The sequence below is a fragment of the Lycium barbarum genome, chromosome 12 (assembly GCF_019175385.1).
Source record: "Lycium barbarum isolate Lr01 chromosome 12, ASM1917538v2, whole genome shotgun sequence".
Taxonomy (NCBI): Eukaryota; Viridiplantae; Streptophyta; class Magnoliopsida; order Solanales; family Solanaceae; genus Lycium; species Lycium barbarum.
In genome coordinates, this window is record NC_083348.1 from 90939065 (window position 1) to 90958351 (window position 19287).

Sequence of the window (19287 nt, forward strand, 5' to 3'; positions counted from 1 at the left end):
AAAGTATGCCGCTAGAGTCAAACTTTCATTTTCATAAGCAAAACATCAAGTATACAAGTGTTAAGAACTAGAAAAGTATGCCGGAGGAGGCAGAAGTTTACTTTGCAAAAGAACAAAGTATGCTGTTAGAGGCAACTTTTATTTTCATAAGCAAAACAAAAATTTACGCAAGTGTTAAGAACTAGAAAAGTATGCCGGAGGAGGCAGAAATTTACTTTACAAAAGAACAAAGTATGCTGTTAGAGGCAACTTTCATTTTCATAAGCAAAATAAAAAAGTACCCAAGTGTTAAGAATTAGACAAGTCTGCCGGAGGAGGCAGAAGTTCACTTTACAAAAGAACAAATTATGCTGTTAGAGGCAACTTTCATTTTCATAAGCAAAATAAAAAAGTACACAAGTGTTAAGAATTAGACAAGTCTGCCGGAGGAGGCAGAAGTTCACCTTGCAAAAGAACAAAGTATGCCGCTAGAGTCAAACTTTCATTTTCATAAGCAAAACATCAAGTATACAAGTGTTAAGAACTAGAAAAGTATGCCGGAGGAGGCAGAAGTTTACTTTGCAAAAGAACAAAGTATGTTGTTAGAGGCAACTTTTATTTTCATGAGCAAAATAAAAATTTACGCAAGTGTTAAGAACTAGAAAAGTATGCCGGATGAGGCAGAAGTTTACTTTACAAAAGAACAAAGTATGCTGTTAGATGCAACTTTCATTTTCATAAGCAAAATAAAAAAGTACCCAAGTGTTAAGAATTAGACAAGTCTGCCGAAGGAGGAAGAAGTTCACTTTACAAAAGAACAAATTATGCTGTTAGAGGCAAACTTTCATTTTCATAAGCAAAACATCAAGTATACAAGTGTTAAGAACTAGAAAAGTATGCCGGATGAGGCAGAAGTTTACTTTACAAAAGAACAAAGTATGCTGTTAGAGGCAACTTTCATTTTCATAAGCAAAATAAAAAAGTACACAAGTGTTAAGAATTAGACAAGTCTGCCGGAGGGGGCAGAAGTTCACGTTACAAAAGAACAAAGTATGCTGTTAATGGCAAACTTTTATTTTCATGAGCAAAACAAAAATTTACGCAAGTGTTAAGAACTAGAAAAGTATGCCGGAGGAGGCAGAAGTTCACTTTACAAAAGAATAAAGTATACTGTTAGAGGCAACTTTCATTTTCATAATCAAAACAAAAACATTATTAACAAAACAACACCAAAAACACATAAGATTGCATAAAAACCAAAATTATTAACAAGACAACACCAAAAAACCAAGCACACATAAATTAACTTAATTCATGAAGTTATGCCGGAACAAGCATAACTTTATGCCGGAACCGGCATAACTTCAATTTACAAAATTACAAAGTATGCCGTGAGAGGCAAACTTTCATTTTTCATAACCAAAACAAAACATTATTAACAAAACACCAAAAACACATAAGATTGCATAAAAACCAAAATTATTAATCAGACAACACCAAAAAACCAAGCACACATAAATTAACTTAATTCATGAAGTTATGCCGGAACAAGCATAACTTTATGCCGGAACCGGCATAACTTCAGTTTCAAAAACCAAGAACTCTGCCGGATCCGACATATGTTGCCTCAGACAAACACATTCTTCAGAAAAACCAAATTATTAAATAAAAACAGCAGCAACAACATAAAACAGTTGTTCACAGGCAAAACTTCAACGATTCAACAAAGAGAAAACCAAAACGCATATCAAAATCAACTAAAACATATTACGACATTCATAATATGACATTCAAAAAATCAAAATATATACATGGGGAATGAAACTAAAGTTCAAAAAATCATACAGACACTATAACAAAACATTATAATTTTAAATAAAAAAGGATTAATTAAATATAAAAAACGATGAAGACAAGGATATCAATTCAACAAATAACAATTTAACATAAAAACAAATATTGAAACGAGCAAAAGATCTAAATTCGTACCTTAGTTTTAGAACAGATGAGACAAACACAAAACAGAGGAGGAAAGAACAAGCAAAAAAAGAAAAGAAAAGGGCAGATGACGAAATAAAAAGGATTTTAATGGGATAACGGTAATTTTATCAAAAAAATTTCATTAAACAGGCGGCAAGGGCAAAATTTAAAGAAGACATAAATGAGGGGCAAAATATAAAGACCAACCCAAAAGAAGGGCTCTCCGCGCAAAAGATTATTGTAAAATAGACATATAAACTTACGTAGTGACCGGTTAGATACTTGAACTTAGTAAAAGTGTTTCTTTTAAACATACGAATCCTACATGGCATATTGTGTGTTGTTTTGTCCATTATGGGCGCGTGGATCTTTTTAAAGTTGTTGAATCAGCTATTTTAGCACTAAAAAAGTCTTTCACAACCCAAATTTACCCTCATCTCCCTCAATTTGACCTTCACCATTGTTAAAAGAAACCCCAACACAAAACTCTCTTCTCCATCTATAAACAATACAATCGAAGACTGACATTTAAAACCAAGCCCTGCTTTTATTAAAAAAATCCAGATATTTTTTTATATCGTTTGATCTTCATATTCCTTTGACAACAAAATGAAGCAAATAAACGCCTAAGTATTATTCAGAAGCTATTATATAATAAACAGAGCCAATTTTAAAATGTCAAATTTAAGGTGAAGTATTCGGAGGATTTTTAATTTTTTTTTTTTTTTCAATCAATACAGTACTAGTCATCTTAAAAATTTGCATGGCTCTCCTACTAATTAATCACAAAATGCAGGGACAATTAACTGCAAAAAAAATCCATTGGAGAAGAAGACTAAAATATATTAATTGATTGTTATAGGACATGTGAACTTGCAGAAGCAAATAATGGAGAATGAGGGTCAGGTTTAATTCTTCTGGAACGAAGAAGATCAAAAAGGGTTTTGAACTAGGGGATGCTTCTTTTGGTTTCTTCCTTATGACACATGTCTCGATCTCATTCACTCTTTGACACATCATCAGCAAGTAATGTTCACGCACTTGATTTTGCTGACCTGATTGTTCAAAGGACACACTAGAGACAAGTTAAGGAGTCTATCTAATCACTATCTAAGTGTCTTAACCTATAAATTATGACAAGTTTAAGGGACTAAGTATTTAGCCTTTCTAGAAACAACGTACTGAAGCTTTATTGGGACAATCCAGTTTCCATTTAGATGATAGAACATGCTTAAATTCTTTTAACTAAAGATGGCATACTCCAAAGTCTACAATGGTGCGCATAAAAAGTTCAATATAAGGCAGACTTCAGCACTAAAAAAGTATATATACCCCGAATCTGAACTAATTCTCTAATGTTAAATATTGTCTCTTTTCAACAAAAGAGAGCACACAAACAAACAGTGAGCCTAATGCTACTTCGAATTTCCACAATCACTGACCGTTCATCTGTCCATACCTATAAAACCTAATATAAAACAAACTGTCCATGCCCCTGAACTACTCTGAAATCTCATTTTCCGAGATAATAAATAACATTAACAAGAGGCCGAATAAAATGTATGATCCCTCGAAACTTTTTACTTTTATCACTTCATAGACTTTTGGCCATGCATAATCTTTCACAAAAGAAAAGAGAGAAGATAAGGCTGTGTGGCCTAAGGTTAGGTCATAAACGCCATGTTCTTGTTTGCTAGGATCTGTTTTTACGTCATTTTTTTTTTGAGATAAATACAAGTCATCTAAAAGCCACAAATCAAACTAACCGAAGAGTTTTATAATCTTATAACAATGTATTTTAAAGAACAATTCAATTAGTCCCTCAGAGTAACAGGATACAGTCCTTTCCCAGACATAACAAGCCCCATTCCAATGAGCAATTTCAGCAGCACGATACTTGATTACCTTCTGAATTTCTTTGCCTACAAAGGTTAACAATAACAATAACATTCACATTAGCAGCATATTAGAAGTATACAAAACGTGGAAAAGATGCAGAGCATCTCAGAGAGATGTGGCTTCCTCACAAACGCAAGTGTTAAAAAGTTATATACCTGAGCTGCACATAGTTGTGCTCATCTTTACTTCTTGTCATCTTTCTGTTCCTTATCATTGTCCTCGTCCTTCTTCTGCCAGGACAAATTAGATCATTGTCAAACTAAGATTTTTTATAAAAACAACAGAAAACATGCTATTTTGGTAAAAAGATTGTATGCACATGCAAGGATTTAATGAACAAAATGACCATCAAATGTACAATACAGATGCATAAACAGAAAAACAATTATAAAGGACACTAAACTTGAACTTACCCTACATGCTCTTCGATAAAATCATAGTAATCAATAAACTAATTAACTGACCTCAGACGACTGGCCTTGCATGGAAGCAAGCAAATCTTTAACGGAAGGATCGTTTGGATCAACACCTGGAAGCTGTCAATTAAATGACAAATTAAATGAACTCAAAGAAGATATGAAGTGTGATCCTTAGGAAAAGCACATACTTTCTGCTGTAATATAATAGAGTTCTGCGTACAGAAGACTTACTGAGGCGAGGATTGATGACACAAATGATTGATCTGCCAACAGCTTACTCATATCTGTCTGATTTGACTGATCATTGGCACTCTCCTGCACAGACAATTGAAGAGCTGCAAGCACCCGAAGGGCAAATCAGAAGTGTACAGTCATGAGTGAACCTTGTAGGCTAACTATAAAGGATTCTGTGCAGGTGTCAACCATTTCAAAGAATCGAGGAATTTGATAGGCCAAGCCAACACCATCTAAAGCCTAAGTAATAGAGTTTAGTACAACCCCTTTTGACATTTAAAGAACCATTTTAGGACGAAAAAGGACAAATAAAGCATGATTAGAAGGCACTTCTTCAGAATATGAACCTTAACTACTACGCAAGCCCTCTTACTCATTCATATAGGGGCAACAAATGGAGATTAGATGGGTGTTTTTTAAAATTTTGGGCCGGAGGGGAGTGGGAGCGCCCTCTCTTCAAACTTCATCCTTTCAAAATATAATACTTCCCATATCAAGAAAACTTTGGACCATTTCTCAATTTGAGCGTGTCATCCTTGCGCAGGATGATACTCCCTCTGTCTCATTTTATGTGGCACACTTGCCTATTAGATTTGTCCAAAAAGAATGACATATTTCTATAAGTAGAAACAATTTAACTTTAAACTTCTCATTATATGCTTAATGTGATGATTTATAGCCACACAAATGGCTCTGACTTGTTTCAAACCACGAGTTTTTAAAAGTCTTTCTTTCTTTCTTAAACACCGTGCTCAGTCACCCACGTCACTACTTAGGCACATTCTACTCCACATATTGTCTATAAATCGACCAAATACTAGAAAATGCTGAGAAATGCAAGAAAACAAGGAATAGTATTGTGACATGCACTAAACTATGTTAGGTATGTTTGTAGCAGTTAAAACTATTTCTAAGCCTGCAGAGATCGTAACGTACCAAGCGCCAAGTCTTGATCTTCAGAAGCTGCTTCTGACATATCAGTGTCTCGTGTAGCAACATTAGAGGAAGAATCATCCATCGACATTGCAAGGGCTTGCTGTAACAAGGCATTCTCATCTTCCTGTAAGGGATCCAATTATGATTAAGGTGTTATTTCATCTTGGCTTCCAAAAGGCCAGACATCACAAAAACTTCAAGCTAACACCTGTTTTTATTAAAGAAAATTTAAACCTATACAAATTACAGGAAACAATATCTTTTCGCATAGATGTAAAGTGCAATACCACAACAAATCTTACAAAGGTATTTAAGAAGGCTCAATAAGACTTATCAGAAGAAAGCTCAAGCAAACAGAGGATTCATGCAATTCCAGTAAACCAAGGTGTAACAATCCATGGTTTGGCTAACCAGTACAATCTTGACAGGACATAACATATTTAACTAAATTAAACAACATTCAAAAGAAGAAAAGTTATCCTTTTTTCCACTTTGACTCAGAGATATCTGATATGAAGAAGATGGATATGACACGTACCATTAGATCAGGTGCTTTGTTTTCGGGTTCAGGGGTTCCTGCATTGGCATTTTCAGCCATAGCAACATCCTGGGAAGTAGACTGACTTTCTCCTTTCTCTTGTTTACCAGCTTCTTCTGCAGCCTTCTTTGCAGCTGCTTCTTGCCTCGCCCTTTCCTCCTCCATTGACACTCGGAGTGCAAGAGCAAGTTCAGGATCCAAATTAGGATCTACACCAAATTCATATCCAGATACTCCACCAGCGGCAGCCGCTGCAGCTGCAGCAGCAAATCCACTTCCACCACCCTCACCATCACCAGTGAAAATAGGAGTACTGACAATGCCAGATGAGAGATACAACTTATTAAGGAATTGCTTTTCACAAGTACATGCTATGAAATCTTATTTAGTTATGATAACGAGATGGTTAATGATAAGAAGATGGTCATATCACGGATCACCTTATAAGCACATCGGAGAGAGCATTAGGACCAGGAGGAACATGAATAATGTGACTACTCTCGTTGTTATTAACCGCAGCAACTAGTGCCTCTAACTTCTCAGCTTTCCCTTCATCATCTTCCCCAAAATTAACGACATCAAGAGCAACACTATTCTTCTTCAACTTTCTCCCAATCATCTCCAAGACCTTCTTGTCGTATTTAACAGGGCTGAAGCAAGTGAAATGTTAACAGAAGGATCAAAAGTTGCAGCAGCAAAGACAATAGAGACAAAGCATCGGGACATCACCTGCCAGCAAAAACAATGATCCTTTGTTGTTGCTTCTTGTTTTGCCTATGCTTCAAAGCTAACTGGGCTACCTGGATTCCAGCAGCCAAATTCATCTCACCGCCTATCTCTAATCCTGAATGAGGGAAGACAAGGCCCGCTCAGCAACATAAAGCTAATTAGAAGAGAAAAGTTAATCGAACACCCTAAGACTTCAAAAGATACTACTATCATGCAGTAGTATAGAACTCAAGCGCCAAACAGGCTTTGGGACTATCTTTTTGATGAAGTAAATGTATTCATTGATGTCATCAAAAAGAAGCAAAGAGTACAAAAGTGATTCTGATAGCTCACTTAGATGGGGATTAAGCTAAGACTAGGAGCTTACCAAATCTTTAAAAAAAAAAAAAGGTCAACGTTATTTACAAGGGACAGTTTGCATTGACTAAATAGAGACTCATAAGACACCTAGCTTTCATGGAGTGGTTTGGAGTAGAGATACCATTAAAACATAGAACAATTTATTCCCGTGAATAACAACAAGCCCAGTATAATCCCACCATGTGGGGTCTGGGAAGGGAAGGGTAGAGTGTACGCAGACCTAACCTCCACCTTGAAAGGTAGGGCGGCTGTTTCCGAAAGACCCTCGGCTCAAGAGAGGAGAACAAGAGAGGAAAAACAAGACAAAAAGGTTAGATAGGATCAAGCATATCGAAAACCAATATGAAATCAAGGAATAACAAATGCGAGAAAGTCATGTTAGAACAGTCCGGAAAGAAAGGAGCATTAACTACTATAGATAACTAAGGCCACCAAAGTACAACGGCCCAACAAATATAAGCAGCAATCAAATGCAAAAATCAAATGGCAATAAACAAATGAGCAAAACTACAACTACTAAGGTGAAAGGATTGGCCACCTAGCCTTCTATCCTAATCTGAGTCCTCCACAACCTCCTATCTAAGGTCATGTCCTCGGTGAGCTGAAACTGTGCCATATCCTGTCTAATTTATTCCCGTGAATGCACACCAAAAATACTTGATAAGACCTTTCTAGCCCCTCTAGTGATAGATTATCATAATCTGACCTAGTCACGCCTCTTCAAGATATGATGAGTTACACTCAAAACAAAGTCCGTGGAAACGATTAATGACAGCAACAACCTGCGCCCTTTAAGAGACACTTTAAAAAAATTATCTCCGTGTCTGCCCTCTTCCAGTTACATAAATAAAACTAGCCCCCCAATATATACCATGCAAAGGCAACAAAATCTCAACATGCGCATATGAGTACCTTTTTCAATCTTATTTTAGTTACCTATCATCAATGAGAAGATGAGCACTAACAAAACCAGTGTAACAGCCCATGAACTAAGGCAAGAAGTAGTTAAGCATGCAACCACAGTTATTCTAGCACCTCTAATGACAGATTATCATAATCCGAACTAGTCATGCATCTTCAAGGTATGCTATGTTACACCCAAAACAAAGTCCCTGGACACAATTAATGATAGCAACAATCTGAGCACCCCAATATACTACATGCCAAGGTAACAAAAAATTTCAAAAGCTAGATAAATCATAATAATGCAAGAAATTGTCAGGTAAAAAAAGATATAAATAATGGAAGAGAAGCTTACCGTGCATACAAGCTAAGATTTTTGCAAGATCGCTAGTCGGGGTAACTAACACTCGAACCCCTTTACCAGCCATGGTCAAAAGTCCAACTGTATTCTCGGGATTAGACTGGATCAAAACAAAGAAACAGTTTAATATAACCCCAATTAGTTTAAACTAAAACTGAGAGATCATCCATATATATTACAAACCCTAGAAAGAGTATAATTTAAAAAAAAAAAAAAAAAAAAAACCTGGGTTTTGGCCCCGCAGATTAGATTAACAGCCTCTGCTAGAGCTCCAAACCTACTGGGAGAGTAATCACCGTTTCGCATCCATTCCGAATTGTCGATGCAGATCATTGTTGCCTGATAATAAAATGTTAACCCTAATTTGCTATTGTAAAGATAGAACTGAAATTGAAATCAAAGAGCAATATGCTAACCTCGAGCACCATGGTTAACGATTGAAGAAAGAGCCAAGTAGAAGATTAAACTGAGAAATCGCTTGTGTTGTATCAAAGTTTTAAAGGAATTTGGGTTTACTTGGAGAGGGAGTTGTTGCTACTAAAAGGAACCAAAAGTCACAATCAGAATTGGAGAGTTCTCGTAGCGGTGCAATGTGGGCCGGGTTGGCTTTCCTGGGAAAACTGTATGTATCTAAGGCCCAATTAAGAGAAGGGCCCTATTTTGTACACCGTTTGCCGGTTGATTTAGGCACTTTTTGTTTTGTGTGTGCGGACCATCCTTCAAATGCACTGGTCTTTAATTTTTGTCCCTCAAATTGTTGGTCTTTAATTTTTATCCTTCACCTAAAACTCTTAAGTTCTGGGTTCGAGCTCCCGCTCAATCAAAAATTTAAAAAAATTCATCATGTAGAACTTGAATTCGCAAGGCATAGTTTTGCCTGCGAAACTCTACCTTAAGGTAGAATTTTAGGGCAGAATTCTGCCTGAAGTTAAAATTCTGCCTTAAACCAGAGTTTTGGCCTGAATAGGCCTAAGTTTGCTATAAAACTCTGCCTTGCGAATTTTTTTGGAGGGAAATTTCATAAATGACTAACTTGGAAGCCTTATTTTTGCTTCTTAGCTACAATTTACCTATTTACATCACACAGTAAACATGTAGCAAAACTCGGCACTTGTTACTTATTGTATTCGCATTGCTGTATTCATGAATACAGTAATTAAAATTTTCTGAATTTTGTATTCAATTTAAATATATTCAACTCAACTGTATTCATTATAGCTACTTTTATATTGTATTCACTTTTTATATTCAATCGGTTGTATACAAAAACAGAATTTTGCACTAAAAAGTTAACGAATACACTCAAAAACTGAATACAAAGAAATATAATTCACTCTATTCATTTGTATACACTTCAAAATTCAATGTATTCATTTGTATACAAGAAATAAAATTAACGAGTAAATACAAGAAATAAAATTCTGGTCAGATCTGACTGTTTCTGTCCAGATCTGACCGCCGTCACTGTCATCATCAACACCAAATTGTATTAAAAAAAAAAACCGCTTCCAGCCAGATTTGACTGTTTCAGGCCAGATCTGACCGGAATGTGTACAGCGCAGGGAGGCGGAGCTACCGGGAAGAGAAAGTCGCCGTCACTGTCGTTTTCTTTTTGTTGTGAACAAAATGATGCAAGTAAGTGATCATATCCAAGAAGAAATTGCATCATTTTGGAAGCAATTTACTTATGAGAATGCATGGGTTAGTGCTGTTATTGCAGATGAGAATACTTGGAAGCAACACACAAGAAGCAGTAGCGACGATGAGGGAGAAGAAAGGGAAAAGGGGAAGGGGTTGGCAGTGGCGGTGGTGTGGTGGTGAAGGGGCATGGCTGCTCCGGTTCAACCGGAGCTAGAGCTCCTCGCCATAGCAGTGAGGGAAGAGGGGGGTGGGGACAGAGATGGGAGAGTTGGGTTGGAAGTGAATAATGTGATGATGGGTATTCTACTTTAACAATATAGATAGCTATTAATTGTATTTAACATATTACTTTTAGCTATAGGATGTAATTAATCTAAACTATAGCTACTAAATATAATTACCTACTACTAGTTTGTTGTTTATGTAACAGATCCTTTTTTTTTTTTTTACTGAGCCAGAATTCGAACCCAAATATTAGGTAAAATGCAAAAATTAAAGACCACACCAAAATAAGGGGATTCCTACGAATTGCCCATTTAGGCAAATGTCCCATATTTAGGTCACGACTTAAATTTTGTCCTATTTTTAAAAATTATGCAAATGCCGATCTTGGTTTAACATTTTTTAACAAGATTTCTAATTAAAGGATCTTTTAGAGTCTACATGGTCCGTGCATTGTATGAAAAATAAAAAAGGTCGTTTACGAAATAACTGTTCCATAAATGAATAGCTGGCGAAAATTTCTACAGTTTCCCCACGTGCAAGTAGTTAGAGGAATGAACATTTGAGTTAATTTTTGCTTACCAAAACTAAATCGACTAAATTGATGTATTATATTAGACATCATATAAATCAAATCAAACTAAATGAATGGGTCAACATTACATGTATATACACATATATGTATATGTATATACATATATACACACACACAATTACATAGAACCCAGGCTTGTACCTGTTAATTGTTCATACGAGTATGCTAATGTTTGAACATTATAAAATTTTACTTCACGTTCATAGGCAGTTCTTAGAATGTCTGACCGAAAAACATTGTTTGCAATAGGTTAAAGTTATTTTTATATGTATATATAGTAGATAGTAAACCCCCTTGGCTTCTTCGTGTATTAACATCTTCATATTTTTGAATCCCTAGGTAAAAATACTGGGTTCGCCGCTGTCCTTGACATGGAAAGGTGTTTCCACAATGATTCTTTTGGCATACTGAAGTTTCAACTTCACAGGATAAAACTTGCCAAAACAAGTCTGTTTGTTTGTTGTTTTCTTTTCTTATAGTAATTTATAATTATTTATCGAAAGATCTTCTTGAATAGATAGCCAGAAATGGATGGACAGCAAAATTAGATGCATCTATATCTGGGCAAATTTGTAAAACAGCAAGGTGAACAATATTACTAGGTCTAAGGTTGTGGTTCCTGTAGTATAAGGCGCGAAACTTGTATTGTCTCATCATTATTTGGCCCATCATCATATTTCTGATCAAATCTCTCCTTAATTTCGAGGAGAAAGTGGAATATGTAACTCATCACACTCTGAGATTTCATTCGTGTAACGTTGTTCAAGAGGGACTTGTTGGTCCGACAAAATGGCACTCTCATCAAACACCTCTGTGCTGATCGTATCAATGCTATGAATTTGATCTGCCTCACCCTCCTCCACGGAGTCTAATGATGTGGTTGCTAACAATGTTTCTGGAGAAATAACTGAACCTTCTAGCTTGGTTTTCACCTTGTATCGCCATCCATGTAGCGACTTTCTAACGTTCTCTGAAACAATGGTCTTCTTGTATCTCGAACCCATCTGCTTAAACATCAATCAATGAAAGGAAATGTGTGGAAGGATTACACAGGACAAAAGAAAGAGATTACACAGTGTTTGTCTTTTAGTTACCTGAGCAACGATAACATAGAGTGGAAATGTGACAAAGCTACACCAGAATTGAGAAATAACTCTACAGCAACAAGTTAACAAGGGTCATGCCGAAATGAGTATATTCAGTAACAAGTTAATAAGAAAGTGCCACAAAGATAGGTACCCAAATGACAAGCGAATCACGAGAAATGTGTGGTTTTCTGTGAAACATGAAGATCCCTTAATTTCCCACTGCACCAGAAAAGGAAATTAGTTGTCAGCCCCATGCACATAAGGAAAAGATTTTGCATTCATGCAGTGACACAAATATCTGTGTTGCCTCGTCTAAGGATTAGGTAAAAACATAAAACAGACACAATGCCAATTCCATCCGGGGCAAGGTATAAAGGATGTAACATGATATGGGTGAAGAATTTAGAACTTCTAGCAGTAAATAATTCATCACAGGCAAAGCAAAATCTGTATTAGAACAAAGTTCTCAAGTTCTTACCAGTGACCATATGTATGTTGCCATCTCAAATGCATTCTGTATATGATTCACCGAGAAGAGCAATCAGTAAGGCATATCCGAGGATGCTATGTCATTCGGCTAAAATTAATTGTAACACTCTTCTTGTTACCCTCGGAATTCGAGGATAAAATTTATGCTATTGCTCATACCTGGAATGATATAAATTGTATTATCCGCAGCAGAAACCTAGGCTTCCCAAACCAGAAGAGCTCATCTCTGAGGTTAAACTGATGAAATCCTTCCAATGGACTACTGTCCATGATTTCAACTGCCAGCTTGACCACCACATGATGAAGCTTGGTACCAACCAGAAGGATTAACTTCCAATAACAATTTTTGAAGAAGTCAGAAGTATGAGAATGAATTATTCTTCTGAAGTGAAAAGAAAGAAAAAAAAATAATAATAACAAGGACTTACAATAGCTGGAAAGAAGGAGATCCAAAAGTAGATATTTGTGCCTGGACAATAATAATCAAAATTATCCATTATTTTTCTGAAAGAACTAAATTAACTAAATCCATTTTCCATTACAGTGGATATAATTAAAAGAAAATTCAATTAAACTGTCTGGTACATCAAAATTATAGTGAAAAAAGCATGCTGAGGCAGACATTCCAGAGAATATCTAGTGGATAAAGTTACCATGAAAGCTTAGAAATACACAAAGTATGACGAAAATCCATAGCGGAACACTGCAACAAGAAAAAGAGTGTCTTAGATGACAACTGGATCCACAGTGGAATCGTGCAATAAAGAAGAAAAAAAGGAAGTTATTATTGCTCTGCCATCCTGTAGCATGATTCATGATGTGAAAGACCTAGTAGCAAATATTACATTGTGACACAACAGTTGTGTTCAAAAGGAAAACTAAACTTTCAAATGGATATGCCGCTGTACCTAATGCCAACAATATCACGAAATTCTTCCTCCATGCTTCGAAGCATATACTTATGGAAATCATAAGTCAAAGGCAGCTGATGAGTCTGCAAGAACACCAGAACAATATAAAGACATGGAATTGTTTTTCTGTCGAGGGAATACATAGAGGTGTAAGCCGTGGTATCACAGGTTCCATCCAAGTGAGCACAACAGATACATTTGGCAGTTTAGACCATTACTGGGAAGTCACAATGTATATATAGAAAGTGAGCCCTTTGTTCCATGGATTAGTAAATGCTTCTATCAATAAATCTGACCCACTCATCATAGCTGTTCCCTCAGCAATGCATTGGAGAACTTAATCAGTGAAACTACATAGAAGTACCTAAAATAGGGCCTACTTGTATTTATTATGAACTGATTCACATCATCTACATAAGTGAATATTGTATCAAGTGGTTATTATCTTAAATAGTAATTTTCATTAATTGACCATAATTCAAATATGATTAGTGAACTGATTTGCAACTGTTTAAATTAAGAGAAAATAGCATTAAATGGGGCAGCATGAAGTCCGCCATAGAAAGCCAGTTAGTCTTCACCTCCAATTTAATGATGATTGAGTGAAATATTTGCATTTGTGGAGCATAACAATAGATGACTTACAGTAATAAAACCCAAGCGCAAAGCCATGTAGTCAGCTTCATTTATAGAACTCCATAACTGGCGGCTGAAACAAAGCTAAAAAGGTAATCTTGAATAAAATATCTGTAATTGCTGGGCTCATTGAAGCACATGTCAAGACTCAAGAGGTAGGGAAGATTAAAGCATGAAGGTGAAAATTTCATCAGAAGCGCATAAAGATAAGAGAAAATTGGTAAATTTGATTGATGTCAATACAAGCAAGGCACAGGAATATGCTCTGACAAAATGAATTTTAAGATGCACTGGCTTACAATAATTCAATCTGAATAAATGAATTAAAGTTAGAACAAACGATAAGACCTAATCATAGATCTAAAAATATCATTAAGATTTATGACTTGGTACCTGTGTGAACAATGACGGTTTGCATAGTCATAGAATGAACCGAATGACATTGTAGATCAATATCACTCTAAATCATAGTTTTAGCAGCAAAAGCCACCTGAATTTGTTATTCTCTATTACTTTTTAGTTTTTTATCTTCTTATTGTGTTGCGATGTTAACACTTTTACAAGCCAAACCATTGTCCAGAACAAATGTAAACAGTACACAGATTGTTCTATCTATCAAATAGACATCTTGTATTTACCACTATTGAGCCACCTCATCATTGGACTAAGATAATTTCCCTTAAATTGAGATAGGAGCAGTATTGCATATAACAAGGATTCACTCAACCATATACACAAGATTTATTGTGAAAATACCAGCCAAACAAGAGCTCTATGCTGGCTCCATGGGTGAGCGGTGTGGTGAAACGTAAAAGTTGATAGACGCCCCATTCTAGTGTTGTTTGGAACAGCTTCTTCAGAACCTAAGGTTAAACTTGCAAGTAAATGTTTCGGAAATGATAAATAAAGTATGAAGAATAGTAGTATGGCTGGAAATTTTAGCACCTTCCAGTCTTTGAAGAGCCATTGACTTGGCAGTGTTTTCCCATGTTCTCCAGCTATATATCTGCATGGTTAATCCATGTTTCTTGATGGATTTGGGAAGAAAGTATTGAGTTGTAATAAGAAGTTAATCATGAAGAAGATATCCAACCTTGATCATTGCTAGGGCAATCGCGAAAAAGCTATAAGATACATGGCTAACACCAAGGACAAGCAAAAAACGATGCAGCTGCTCTAGGCTCTCCTTTGAAGCAAACGATTGGAGGCCCTGGTAAAACCGACATAAGTTTTCTCTGCTCATGTGAATCAGTATTAGCACTGGTCACATAATTAAACCCAACAACTCCAATATTTTCAAGTTCAAGGCATCTTAAACTTTTAAAAGAAATTGTGCTTCTAACTCAATCAATCTTCTAAACGATGAGTATTAGTAGTAATATATTACTTCAGTGAATGAAAACATATGAATTAATTATGCTACATTTAGGGCTTACATAAAGTAGTTACTCTTTAATGAACAATCTCATGTGACAAATTTTAGCTTACAACAATAGACTAGAGATTCCATAGTTGCTTAAATATATTCTCAGTAGATGATAGCTCGTGAAGGATCGACCAAAATTTATTCATAGACATAATTCTGACTAAATGTCAAATTAAATTTTGAGTAGAACATTCATTACTGGGCTACCTCAGGACAAAAATCTTCATTTCCGCTGCTTAACAGCATCCTTGAAGTTGAGAAATTCGAGTACAAAGAACCTGATAAAACAAATTTCACAATTGCTGACTCCCTCTTGTTTCTTGGCGGCAAACATTGATAAAAGTGGCTGCTCACGGCTGACGATTTAACACAAATCTTTGCAATATAAATGATCCAATGACCCATCAACAGTGATAGCAGTCCAAAAACCATAAGCTCTGCTTGCAGCCAAAAAGGAGGATGGGTTACAGGAAAATGAAAAGAAAAAGAGTTCATAAAGCAAACTTAAATGAGAAATAAGTATTTACTAATGATAATTCTTATACTTCAGCTCAAAAATGCCAGTAGCTTTTAGAAGAATCAAAACCATTGGTATAGGATTAAGACGACTTGAGTTCTGAATTGAGTGTAAGTTTTGGAACCAAGGTGGAGCTAGAGCGCTGCCTACATATCGGCAGAACCCAGCTCAAACTCCATATTTGTGTTTAAAGTTCCACTTAATATGTATAAATAATTTATCGAAAGTCCAGTATGCAGCATTTTCTAGAATTCATAACTCATAAACTCAAAATCCTAGCTCCACTCCGTTTGGAACATATATTTAACTCTTATGTTTACTTATTTCCGTATAGTATATACAAGGTTCAAGTAATAAATAACCGCAGAAACCTTCTATATCTGTCACTGCCAGTGATCACGAAAGGCTCAATCTACAGATAATAGGTGGCTTACCTTCTTTGATTTTCTCTAGCGCAGCATAAAGAGGTTTCCTCTTAGTCCTATGCAACCACTATCAGAACAAAATACAAAAAGCAGAGATTATGAAATAAATAAATGCATAAAATTCAATACATAGAACAGAGTAACTTCCCCTCCCAAGAAAGAATTTGCAGAGCTCGAAAACAGAATAATAGTGAATGGTTTAATCTCTTACATTTCCAAACTTCTTCAAACTGCCATGGATCAAGAAACCAATGCTCACCAAAACAGTAACTACCGTCGCTACTGCCCATGTGGGTGTTTCAGAAAACGATGCTCCTTCCAAATTCCCCATCTTGACAAATATTCAACAACCTTAAAAAGACTGCATAAACCTTATTCACATCATCTTCTTCTTACTTCTTGAAACAGAAGAAAATGTTGATGCAGAAAGATAGATTTTTTTTTTCAAGTGCAGAGGCTTCAGCAATGAGCAATAACTAACATTAATATTTGGCAGCTGATTTTGGTTGAGAACTTCATATTAACTATGACCATGGGGTGTTACAATGTACAAACAAGGAAAAACATAATGGTCCCATGTGAAATGCCTGACGCAAATCTTTTGTCAGTATGTTGTATAATCAATTGGCAATGTGACCATCCTTGCTCTGCTCTAAATGCTCGCCCACCTATGTTGTGGTAGTTGTGTTTTCTTTAAAAATAATTGGTGGTGTTAACCAGCTTGTTGAAACCTCTCAATTATTTTACTTAATAATAGATCATAGATGAGAAAAATTCACTGGAGTACATTTTTTTGACATTATTGGAATTTAAATCGTAGTCTTCCATAGCTTTTCGTCTACGTTTAACTATAGTCTGGACTCTATCGTGTTTATCTTGACTTCAAATTTGACTTAGTCTTATACTCCATTCAGCAATAAAACTAGTCCTGTTTTATTTCCTTTCTTGACTGAGGAGTTGTCGTGTAGTTGGGGAGGTTGGTTTCTTTTTATATTTTGCTTTGTGGAGAGTTGGTTGCTATGTTATTCTAAAAATGGAGTGATATATTGCATCATATCAAGAATCAACCTTTAATTAGTACCGGTCTATTCAAGGTGTCAGAGACTCACAGCTAAACCATCATGCTAAAAATTTTCTCAACTGGATAATATCAGGCCTGGTGAAGTCTTAAGTTATTGAATTGAAGTCCCAAATTACCATGTCCGAGATAGCACCTATGATAAGACAATTCTACCGGGCACCTACCTGGTAACCACCAATATCACAAATATCGGATACCCGATACCTTCCCATATCACAAAATGTTTGTCTCCGATGGACTTTGAACCATATTCTCCTATTGATTTCATCTCGCTCATTCAACCAAAACAACCTATTTTTAGAAACCATATAAATGGAGACCAGCACACCATTTAAACAGAGTACATGCTAATCCCAGCATCAAGTTCTTATTTAGACCTTAAATTTGTGTAAGATGTGAGTAAACAAGAAAACAAGAAATGCTTTGGCATTGCTGTTAAACATGGCTTGGCTACTTAAGTTTTAGTATAATTTATAGTGTCAGTCTGTTTATATTTGCCTGTGCCATTTTAGGAATTGCGACATACTATCTGAATTCCCCCCATGCCTTTGGTCTTGCTGGTTCTGTCACCATAATTTTTATTTTTATTCTTGAAGTTAAATTTAAGCTTTTACCCGATCCCAGACCAAAACTACTAGTACTCTTCTCATTTACCTAGGTTGGATGAACAAAGTTACTCATTACTTATAAGTTAGTATATCGGTGAGAGATAACAAGTACTCCCTCCGTTTTACTTTATGTAATAGAGTATTATGTTTTTGTTAGTCCATTTAAAAAAAAAATTATATATTTTCACTTCTTTGTAAATTTTCATGTAAATTTAAATTATATTATTATAATTTGAAAGGGGAAAAGCACAACTTAACAAAAAGATTAGGTATGGTTGCGACACTATTGTTACAGGGGCCCATTTGGCAGTTGAGAATTTCTAGAAAGGTGGCTGAAGGCTCAGTAGTTGGAGTTCTGATTTGATAAAGTTAATTTTCTTATTGAATTGGGTATTAACATCCACCGACCTCCTAGCTACCGGTTCAGCTTTATTCCTATTTTTATTTTGACTATGGAAAAACCTATTTGGCAAAATCACTTTTAAACAAAACTGTCAAAAATAGGAGTATATTAGTCATTTGATGGAAAATCTTGGAGAACCTTTGCTTTTTAATATGTTATTGTGATGTGCTTTTACATCACTTCATGATAAAATGAAACTCTCTCTCATATAGGTTAATCTTGAGTTATGTTTCTCATGCTCTTTTCTATTTTTTTAATGTATCTTTTTTATTATTATTATTATTATTATTATTACATTAGCTATATTGTGTATACATAAGGTAGGGTGTATTTCTTTTTTTCTTCTCTTTTTTTTTTTTATTCACTTATTGTGTATGTATACGGTGGGCCCATGATGTATTTCCTTTTTTCTTCTTTTTCTTTTTGTTTACTTATTGTGTATGCATACGGTGGGCCTAGGGAGTACTCATTTCTTTTTTTCTTTTTGTTTTGGCATCTGAAAGTTTTTTGTCCTTGTAAATAAAGTGTTATTTATTGGCTATATACATACAGTATTTAGCCTAGAGTGTATTTATTTCTTCTTTTTCTTTTTGTTTTGGTATCTAAAAGTGTTTTTATTTTTCCTTTAAATTTGTTATATATTGGCTATATACATACGGTATTTGGTCTGGAGTGTATTTTTTTTTCTTGTTTTTATTTTTGTTATGGTATATATATATATTTGGTTCACGTTGGACGTTATATATTGAAGAGTGGAATAATTTGAGTGAATGAATAATTTCTGTTGTTTAATTTTGTTTAATTTTTGTTCATGTTGTTTAATTTTGTATTATTTTTTGTTGAGCTCAATATTGCTATTTCTTGTGAATGTAGTGTCAAATCATTATTTATTAATAACATAACGAAT

General features: G+C 35.3%; 2 protein-coding genes across 2 annotated transcripts; both read right to left on the reverse strand.

Annotated features, from left to right (window-relative positions):
- Positions 1-3598: 3598 nt before the first annotated feature.
- On the reverse strand, positions 3599-8910 carry LOC132621678 (26S proteasome non-ATPase regulatory subunit 4 homolog). The gene is made up of 11 exons (XM_060336020.1): positions 8755-8910; positions 8564-8677; positions 8333-8438; positions 6715-6829; positions 6426-6635; positions 5986-6298; positions 5448-5571; positions 4509-4612; positions 4323-4394; positions 4014-4088; positions 3599-3881 (listed from the first exon to the last, which is right to left on the reverse strand). The coding sequence occupies exons 1-10, from the start codon at positions 8764-8766 to the stop codon at positions 4041-4043; spliced, it is 1218 nt and encodes a 405-aa protein (XP_060192003.1). The 5' UTR covers positions 8767-8910; the 3' UTR covers positions 3599-3881; positions 4014-4040.
- Positions 8911-11328: 2418 nt separating this feature from the next.
- Positions 11329-17031, reverse strand: LOC132623521 (MLO-like protein 4). Its single transcript, XM_060338297.1, has 15 exons — positions 16500-17031; positions 16298-16355; positions 15554-15783; positions 15014-15130; positions 14866-14926; positions 14677-14783; positions 13930-14004; positions 13282-13367; positions 13027-13076; positions 12802-12842; positions 12533-12703; positions 12363-12398; positions 12036-12103; positions 11891-11951; positions 11329-11800 (listed from the first exon to the last, which is right to left on the reverse strand). Exons 1-15 carry the CDS (start codon positions 16617-16619, stop codon positions 11492-11494), a joined length of 1590 nt encoding a protein of 529 aa, XP_060194280.1. The 5' UTR covers positions 16620-17031; the 3' UTR covers positions 11329-11491.
- Positions 17032-19287: the final 2256 nt, after the last annotated feature.